This window comes from Haemaphysalis longicornis, unplaced genomic scaffold (genome assembly GCF_048455015.1).
Source record: "Haemaphysalis longicornis isolate Haplotype H1 unplaced genomic scaffold, Haemaphysalis longicornis Haplotype H1 scaffold_8, whole genome shotgun sequence".
Classification (NCBI taxonomy): domain Eukaryota; kingdom Metazoa; phylum Arthropoda; class Arachnida; order Ixodida; family Ixodidae; genus Haemaphysalis; species Haemaphysalis longicornis.
Window position 1 is genome coordinate 150,590,519 of NW_027526445.1, and position 10,003 is coordinate 150,600,521.

General features: G+C 47.0%; 1 protein-coding gene across 1 annotated transcript; it reads right to left on the reverse strand.

Moving 5' to 3' along the window:
• Positions 1–1,539: 1,539 nt before the first annotated feature.
• Positions 1,540–6,108, reverse strand: LOC144149338 (uncharacterized). The gene is made up of 4 exons (XM_077680893.1): positions 5,846–6,108; positions 5,362–5,448; positions 4,344–4,467; positions 1,540–1,739 (listed from the first exon to the last, which is right to left on the reverse strand). Exons 1-4 carry the CDS (start codon positions 6,059–6,061, stop codon positions 1,690–1,692), a joined length of 477 nt encoding a protein of 158 aa, XP_077537019.1. The 5' UTR covers positions 6,062–6,108; the 3' UTR covers positions 1,540–1,689.
• Between the last annotated feature and the right edge of the window lie 3,895 nt (positions 6,109–10,003).

The following is a 10,003-nucleotide window of genomic DNA, read 5'->3' on the forward strand; positions in this document are numbered from 1 at the left end:
TGTCGCACAGCGAAAAGACCTGCACGCAGCCAGTGGAAGGCAATTTGGAGGATCGCGAAAACATTTTCAAGCGAAGCTTGAATTGGCTGACTCGTGTCGCCGTCAGTGTTGGCGTCTTTCGCAAAAAATACCCTCCTTAACCTAATCCCACTTTTTAGATGCGACGCTGAGAGCATCTCTTGTCGGCGGCCCTGTCCTTCCTGCGTGCGTCCGTCGTTGTTGTTGTCCGCACCGCTGCGCCCCCCCTCCTCTCGCCGTGATAGCGCGCCTTCTCCCCCAACATTTGTGGCGCGTGCAGTGCGGCGCGCTCTCTCACTCCGCCGGTGGGCGGCGCTGCGCGCGGCGCAAGCGCGCCGTGCGCATGTGCAGCGCCCTCTCACTTCGCGGTCTCCTCTCCTTCGGGCGCGCTGCGCATATACACCATTTTCCTTGCTAGAGGGCATGCGGCTAAAAGGAGGAAATTATTCCACGTTTTGATTGGCTCCTGAAACCCCTGTCAGTTGGGGACAAAAGTTAGGGACATTTAGGGAAGTTGTTGTTGCAGCGAGCAGGCTTGATGTGGCTTCCCGCGTCGCCTCCTAGGGAATTCCCTGTTAGAAGCTGAGTGCCAGCGCATCGCCTCCTCTAAAAAGAGGAGGCGATGGCCAGTGTCTAGCAGCAGACAACGCAAGAAACGGCTGGAACTGAGGCTTCCTTTTGTAATTACTTCAATTTTTCCGGGTCTCTTGCTGAACGATTTTTTTTAATGCGGAGCGTGCCTGTCTGACCGTGTCCATGGTGTCGCCCCGAGTTTATCCTGCGCTGGTTCCTTTATTCTTAAAAAACTTCAAAATTTCTTTCTCCTCTGTGTGTTATACTGGCCCGCGCCAACCAATAATCAGATTTGGAGGACGTCTCCTTCATTATTTCTCCGACACTTAATTACCTCCGCATTTAAGTTTCTGCTTCTTTCAAGAACGATGAGAAAATCAGATAAATTCCGTTCACGGCTGCGAGATTTCCTACAACCGCGCGTGTACCCGGGAGAACAGTTATCGCAATAGCAGTTTTACTTGCGCAGTGTGCCACATTTAAACAAAAAAGAAACGTAGGATAAGATACTGCCCCTTCAAGTCAGTTTCCAGATGTGGTCATTCCAAAATGCACATTTATTGGCAATAGATCGTAGCGTAGCTTATTTAGTGGCTCTAAGTCTAAACAATTTTGTGTTATTGCAGGATGCTCGATTGCTTTGACACTAGCCCTTTGTAGTAACCGATGTAAGACAAGCATTAGATTGCTTCCAACCTACAGGTTTCAAGAGCAGATGTGAAGGCCAGTATTAAAATATTCAAAATCTTTAGAACCTGATGTTGTAAGTGAACCTGCAGTGTAGCATCTCAATCTTTAATAATGTCTTCTTGTGAAGACCTTTAACATGTTCCTCAGACAAATGTCATAACTTTTCAGCTTGAGAGGTACAACTTGAATTGGTTGTGAATGTTGGCTACCAGGCAGTTCGTTTAAACTGCAGCATAAATACGAATAAGTGACCAGGGGACGATGACGTGCAAGTGCTTGGGTATTGTCCTCCACATTATTTTTCACGTTCCTGCACAATGTAAAAGGAATATACCAAATGAAGGAGACAGTTTTTAGTTTTATTTATTCCCAGTTTCACGGCCATAGAAGACAACATATCAGAGGTGCTCAGCACAAACATTGTAGGTGCATCCAGATGCTTGTTGAGACCCCTGTCACTGAAAAGTAAAAAAGAAATAGCATTTTGAAAACTGGTCAAGCACTACATATATTTCCTTAGGAGCCTCCCATTCACAATTCAAATGAACAAACAGCTTAAACACAGTACACTATTGTGTTGCTTGCGTGTATGTTTTTTAATATGCGTGTGGACACTAACGTTTCTGCTGTATCTTTTTTCCTGTATTTTTTTTCTTGTACGCACGTGGCAGAATTCTCTTATGTTATTATTCTTCGTTTAATCTGCTCAGGTAACACACCCCTCATTAATGCCCGTGGGGCCATAAGGGTATCTTGAATAAATAAACATAGAACACCAAATACATGGTGCTACATCTACAAATTAACGTTTTTGTAGCAGTTAAAAAATTTTAAAATAAATAATAAAATGGCACATTTCCACACATTTCCTAATACAAATCAAAAACACGGCCAACTCCAGCTTTCTTCAAAATTTTGTATACGAGTCTCTTTGAACCAGGCAAAAAAACTGTAAACATCTTGAAAACAATTTTATTTGCGCGTAAAATGCAGGCAGCTTAACTAGGGTGTCGCAGAAGCTGTTGTACAACAATGACTTACTTGCTCGTCTCTATTTTTCTGATTTTGCACTTCTACGAACAAGTCCCATCCTACAGTCGCAATGAGGTTGGTCGACCTGTTAACAGTTACAAAAAAAAGCTATTGTATTGTGCTTATTTCTAACATTATTTTAAAGTTCTTACTCTCACTACTGTGACACCTAAGGCTGATTCAGCTGGAGAGCACCCCTATGTTGGCAGCCAATTCTATAGTGGTATGAAGTGGCAAAGATTTGGCAAAACAAAGCCTTTTTGTGATGTAAGGATGATGCTCTACCAGGTGAGTGCAAGGGTGGAGATTGCTTCACCTTTGCACGCTAATGCATTAATCACGACTAAGTTCAGTTAGGTGTCCTCGACATTTCAAAGAAGTGCCGAGCAAAAACTGTTTTGAAGAATAACTCAGAAATACTAATGGCCAGAAATGGGCGGCCGGGTGGCCAGAATGTAACGGTCTCTCTTAACTCCAAACTAAAAACAAGTCAGCTTAAAACAAGTAAAAAATACCTTAAAGGAGTAGCACCACTATTAAACGTTCATGCATGATTAGGCTCTACTTAAAGGAGTACTTGAAATATCAAAGCTGAGATAACTATGCAAAAAGTTACCTTTGTAGCTGCAGATTTTAGTAGCAACCATTCAGTATAACATATTTTAAATCAATTTTAATATTTGCATGCACAAGAAAGCTCCGAATGAATACCCTTTCGACACTGGCATAAGCAAGATACATGGAGTGCCTCGCCATGCAGTTCGCCCCAAAATGCCGACATTAGGGCTCCAGTTAATTAGCCAACACACTGGCTGCTGATGGTGCACGCTGAACTGCCTTGTGAATCATGTCACAGTTTTGGGACTGATATCATCCAGCCCAGACGCGTGCGGCCATGGCCAGCTTGGGCCACTCTAGGGCACGCATCTAGTCTGAACATGATGCAATGAGAACAGCGACATCAAGAGTGCCATTCTCTCATGGCGGCCGCCTTGGTGTTCGTTCTGTCCAAGACAAAACTGACACGAATAAACAGGGCTCAAAATAATTATATATCCTGAGGTCGACTATCTAATGTTCCATTCTATGATTCCTGGGCTGGTAGGCACGCATAGAAATGGGAAAAATGTAACACGAAAATTTCATACCAGTACTTTTTTAGAATATTTACATAGACAAATGAACTGCAAGCTAATGACCCTTTCTGCCAGTTGTTGCCCTCATCTGTCCACCATTCCTCAGCTGAGCATGAAAGACTGGTACAATAAAGTGTCAAGTTTATATTTGACAAGTTTGCAAGCTCAGTGATTTACATTGAACTTTTTATGATCTTTCCTTACAAGGATTTAACCTATAACCACTCCTCCCTGGCTTGGCTCATGTACAATGCTTAAGCTTCACGCACATACTGTACTTGGTACAGTTTCATTTACGAAAGTGAAGCTTCCAGCCTCTCCCTGATGTGTCTGTAGTCCACCCAAAATGCACTGCAGAAAGCCAACTTTTTCTAATGATGACGATCGTGGGTGAAGTGAAAAAACATTAAAACGCTTCCCGTGATCTGAATTGAACCTGGGTCCCTCATGTTATGAAGCTGACATCTATCCCATTGCGCCATTCCAGCACAGTCGAAGCAATCTGGATTTGCATAGAAGTGGAAAATTACACAGGAAATGTACACCTCCATCTAACGACAATGGTTGTACACTACGGAAGGTCATGGATTGCCTGCATCAGTAAAGCTCTAGAGAGCACAACTGCAGTGCATCAGACCGTCCCAATAAGAAACAGGTGTTCAGTACTGGGCTGGTTAATTTGGTGTTGGACTTGGTTTCGGAAAGCTTCACATCCCCCATTTTTGTCGTTTCAACAGATGGGCAGTTGATTTTTTGTCAAGTCTTCCCATCAGTAACTAGGACACAGCTACATATTTGGTTGTCATACTACCAGGGTGGTCTGCGAGCAGACGCAGTCTGTCTGCGGCTAATTTCGAGTGTACCACAAAACGACCCACTTGTGGAGGCATTCACCTGCTTTCCATGGGTACCCAGAAAGGATGTAGACCAAGCCTTGCTCTCCAGGCCCTGCACCAACATCGTAGGGGCCAAGTCCAAGCACTTCTTTTTTTCCACTGGAAGCCCTCCTATGCAGATGCTGCAGGAACAGGATTAAATGCTGTGTCAGCACAACTGAAAATTGGGTAGGCTAATAATACATCTTTGAAAAACAAAATGCGTAAAAGATGGCGACGTGGAATAAGACCACACAGGACAACCCACTACAAGAAAAAGAACACACATACAGCGCATTGTCCTGTGTTGTTTTCTGCAAAAGCAGAAGTGGGCAATCTCTGCCGCATTGTTAACAACAAGGATTATTCAAGTAAAGGGAGGAACGAGTGCAGTGTTAACCTTGCGCAGCCTTTAGTTCATTGTACGATTGGCATGGTTTACAGAATTTCGGTGTCATGTAAGTCCGTGTATGTGGGCCAGACAGGACGCTGTGTAAGCGTCCATCTCAGAGAGCACTTGTTTACGGTAACGAAATCAACGGGAGCAAATCTTCCTGCACGTGATAAAAAGTGTGGGTGCCACCCTTTGTTTGACGAGGCTGTGGTGTGTCCCTCCTGCCTGTACGCGTTATTTGTGTGCTTTCAAATTTTCAGTGGCTTTATGCCCTGCCACATCCTATTTGTCCCATATGCAGCTTCTTCCATTCACCTTCAATGTACACTTTACTGACAGCTGCTCCTGGTGCCTCCTCATAAAGGGCACAAAATGCCGCGTAACATTCACAGCCCCTTGGACGATCTGATTCGGCCGCTGTCATTTGGTCTATCCTTTCTCTCTCCCTCTTCTGTCTTTTTTGGCTCACGATTTCACGCTTTTGTTTTTCCCTTTGGCCGCGATATCCTTACGATCTCTGTACAGAAGCGACGTTTTCCATTCATCTCCCGCAACGCAACTTAACTGCCCGAAGAGCTAGAACTCTGATGCGTGCACACGACATACTCGCGAGATTAACGCTATCAAACACATGCATACTTACGTTCGAGGCACTGCACCTCACACCAGGACTGCGCTTCGGGGAGTACACGCCACCGGTTCGTTCAAACTTGAGCAATGTTATGGGCTCCTACACAAAAGGAACAACAGTGAAACGCCTGAAACTGCGGCCGGAGTGTGTGGGGACATAGCATCGTAATTTGAATTTAGCGTGTGCTGCATACTTGGAGAAACAAGGACTGGGAAAAGACAAACCACAGGCACTTTGGCTACACGAAGCAGGTGTTGGTTTGCGGGACAACGTCTGGTTTGTCTTTTTTCATTGTCTCTTCCTCGTCCAAGTATGGAGCGCACGCTAAATTTGAATTCAAGATTAAACATCCATTGTCAAAATACTGTCGGGAACGAGAATGACAGCTAGGAGGCCGAGGCGGCCATGCAAACAAGAATCCACGCAGCTTTAGGTACACAGTACAGTGGTATAAACACAAAAACTACAACAAACATAAAATAACGACGTTACTGACCTTGCTGGGAAAATGAGCGCATAGATGCCCTCTTTTCCGCTCTTCCGCGTCTGTGACAGCAAACGCCAGAGACCGCCATGGCTGATCTACGCTGAGCTCAGGCTGCAAGTCTCTTGAAATGTGGTAGTAGTATGCAGGTAAGAAAGACACCTGATCGGATAGGAATATCGCACCAATACTAGCATTCACGGTATATTCACGCATTTGCAGCTTCATTTGATAGCAGTCAACACAAACTGACACTGACACGCTGGGTACTGACAGCGCAAATCGTTCACTCGGGAAGGACCCAGGGAAATGCTGCGACTACTTCGGCGTTGTCCCTAGGCGCTCAAAAACAAGCCCAGTGACGTCACGTTTTGATCATGTGACCCAAGGATTTCTTTCCTCCTTTCAGCCGCTCCGTGCTAGAGGTGGGCGCCGCCATTTGCTTTTTCTGACCGAACGCTAGCGCGGTCTATGAAGCGACCGCCGAAACCTCCGCGCTGGGCTGTTAAGTGCTCCGTTCTTTCCGTGCGTCTGCTCGGTATCCACGCATTACCGAGTGAACCGTAGTGGTTTGGCGTTAAGATAGCGGTTGCAGTGCTTTTGTGTGTGTGTTCTGTTTTGTTTTCATTATCTGCGGGCGGATTTTAGGTCCTAATTTGCTGCCAGAGCGGAAAATGCCGACCCCGGCTGCTGCGAGCAGCAGCAGCAGTGTGCTGGTGGTGCCGGTGGTGCTCCGCAGTTCCGCGATGCAAGCGTACCGGTATAGCACCGACTGACGTAGAAATCGATATCGGGGAGTAAATACGTGTTTTCAATGCCACTGTGCTTGTTATGTTCACAGATTAGTCATGTTTACTGAAGCGCGGACGTCGAATGCGGAACGCGCACAGCATATGTGGGTCACGGTTATTCGTGCTTGCGATGGACTTTCGACGAGGCGATTGCTACGCTGTTGACATTGCAATGCAATATAATCTTTCTTAACTAGACTTATGACGCTTACTGACGAAACGAAATTACCTGGGCGGAAAAATAACACGACCGCACAACCAGTCAAATTACTATTCGAAGGTTGAGCAGAAGGGTCGACGTTCGGGCGAGTTAATATTGGTTGATCATGATCGTGATCACGATTGACCCAACTCTGCGCAGCGCATGTGGCCTGTCCCTCGGAGCCCACCTTTGTGAAACCGCTGCTTGCACCACAAATGCTTTACGCGACCTGCAGTAACTGTTTTGTAATTGTAATACTTTAGATTCCGTGACAACGCAAAATGATTACAAGCTTTTCCATTGACCGCGTTGTGAACAGGTTGAGCTATTTTCCAAATGCAGCGTTCACGCGTATCTCGAGCTGCGTTTCCACATTGGGCTGCCTGCTTATCCTGCCATCGACCAACAGTGTGCGATGTAGAAAGTTATCCTTTCATATATCGTTTGGCAGTGTAATGCGTTGGCCTGAAAAAAAGTAAACAAAACGCCGTGATTTTAAAGGTTAGATTGGATTGTTTCATGCCAATCGGCTGTAATGACCAAACAATATATGGTATTTTAAATTGACTACAAGGAACCAGAAGTTATTGTAATGTTGTATTGCATCGGCGCTGGTGAAAGATCCCCAGGTGGTCAATATTAACCCGGAGCCCTCCACTACGTACGGCGTGCCTTATCACCCATGAAGCGTCGGGGCGTTAAACACCATAATGAATAAATCAATCAATCAACCAACCAATCAATGCTGTATTGTGAAGGATAAAGTTGCTTCTAACATTTCAGGGGGTTCCGTTCCCTGTCGCAGCTTTGCGTGTGATATTTTACTCCGTCTGCTTGCCGTCCAAGTGCACCCAACAAACCCTGGAGTTGGTCGTTGGTACAAAGTCGTTGCGATTTATCAACGGCATCCACCGATATCTCAACTCGGTGTGCGTTGGGGAGCGATGCAGCAAAAACACGCCGCAACGGCACTGCGTTTTCTCCAGGCAGTGTCGTGCACATGCGTGCTGTCAGCGACTGTTTCTCGCTTTCTCTGGTTGTTCAATAACCCACCACCGCGCAGTGCTGACCAAGCGACGTTTGCGCCTTGAACGGCATCACAGCATTGGCTAAAACAGTTGAAAGTTCCGCAAAAACTAAGCACACGGTGCGAAATACTCCGAACTACGCAGCGCAGCACACCGCGCCGAGCGATGTTAGCAGCCCAGCGCGCACAGGCAACGCTGGTCGGCCGCCGAGAGAACTGGTTTGAGAGTATTTTCCCCCTTTCCCGGCTGCTTATGGAAAATGGTGTATAAGCGGAGTGCCGCCCTCCGGCCGGTCTCTGAGTCGACGGTCGTCCGCGCTACGCTTGCTCTCTCTCTCTCTCTCTCTCTCTCTCTCTCTCTCTCTCTCTCTCTCTCTCTCTCTCTCTCTCTCTCTCTCTCTCTCTCTCTCTCTCACACACACACACACACACACATTACCCGACGATTGCTCATGCAATTCGAGTAATCGACCCAACGGAAACGCACAATGGAACCCCCTTCAGCGTCGCATCACACCAGGGTTCCCGCGAGGGAAGGTGGGCGTAATTTTGTCCTTTCTTGGAAACTGCTTGCGGCCACTGCCACAAGTGGTGCTCTGGATCATCCCATATATACTCCCAGCCAATCAAAAGCGCTTCCCGACTCCAGAGAAGGGAAAGGGCGGTCAGCCGCTCCCACAAGTGGCGCCGGCTCAAGCCATATCACACGAACTTCATGCCTCCAAAAAGGGAAAAATGAGGTTAGCGCGCTTCGCAGGCACTTCTCGTCAGCCACTTTAAGGTCAGCTGCGGCATGGGTAGGCCGCGCTTGGTTCGCTCCGTTGAAAAGGGCAGCCCTGCAGGAAGAACGGGAACGACCCCGTGAACGTGCGCGTGCTCGGCGAGCTAATGTCGAGTTTTTAGTGCGCAGTACTTTGGCGTCCACTATCGTAGTTTGACGGCGCCATTGTCCTCGTTACCGAGCTAATGAAGGGAGAACCGAGGACAAAGAAAACAGGAGAGGTGTGCTGCGAAAGTATGAGGGCGAGCGCGGTATGCCGAAGCGGTGCAAGATGCTAATCAGGGGCGACACATGGCGAAAGTATGAGGTGAAGGCAGGGAGGTGGATATGAAATGGATGCTGGGCGGTGGGGACGCACTGCGAGACGATGGCATAGCAGCGCCTGCCGGCGCGCGATCGCCGACGACGCGTTCCTGCCCGAAACGCAGATTGCGATTACTTCATGAGACGCCCTTCGCACCGCCGACGCAAAGGCTTACAACCGCTTAGATGTGCGAGAGAGGTTCAAACACTATTTACAACATGCTCAGCGGCGGCGATGGGCTCCGAGATAATGGCAGAGTACACCGCGCCGGCGTCTATTGGCTCATTAAGCATTCACTTCCTGAGACAGAGCAGCTACGCGCCGCGACCGAGAAGACTGCAGTTTGCGCCGAGCAAACATTTCTTATTTGCGAGTATAGAAATCGTGCCATTTTTCAAGTATTTCTTTAGCGTGTACATTTCACTCTGGACATAATATTAATGTAAATCAGCTTTACCGCTATGTTTGCTACAATACCACGTCAGAAAGAACACGAGAACGAGCAGTTTTCATTTCTAAGACTTAGGCCACATTAGACGCGCTACAAATGCGGTGACGCGTAACGCGTTGTTCTGTCATGACGCATATCGTAATTATGAAGACTGGGCTTCGGGATCTCATTGTGAGTCTTCCGTATTCACCATCTGACTGGGGAACTCACTTTTCACGTTGACTGGCACGCTTGAAGCCGCAGGTCACAACAAATCTTATTTGTGTTTGGTTTTTAGCGTCTCACTTTTGTTATAAAGAGGCAGCAGACATACGCGTGAAAACAAAATTAGAGCTACATTCTAAGTGTTTCAGCCAAGGACGCTCATCAGGCGCAAAACAGATACTTTCCCGTTGTATGCACCGGGCGCCTCAAACTCGTTAAAAAGAGCCCCTTGGAAATATTCATGGCCAAGCTGATGGATAAACAGCGGAGCATTAAAATTCGTGGAATGCCTTCGCAAAAATTCAGGTGCATCCACACTGTAGCCTAGTAACGATTTTTAAAATGGCTTTGTCTTGGTAAAGTAGCTTAATGCACCGTATTCCGCGCTCGCTCCCAATATGTCTGTGATA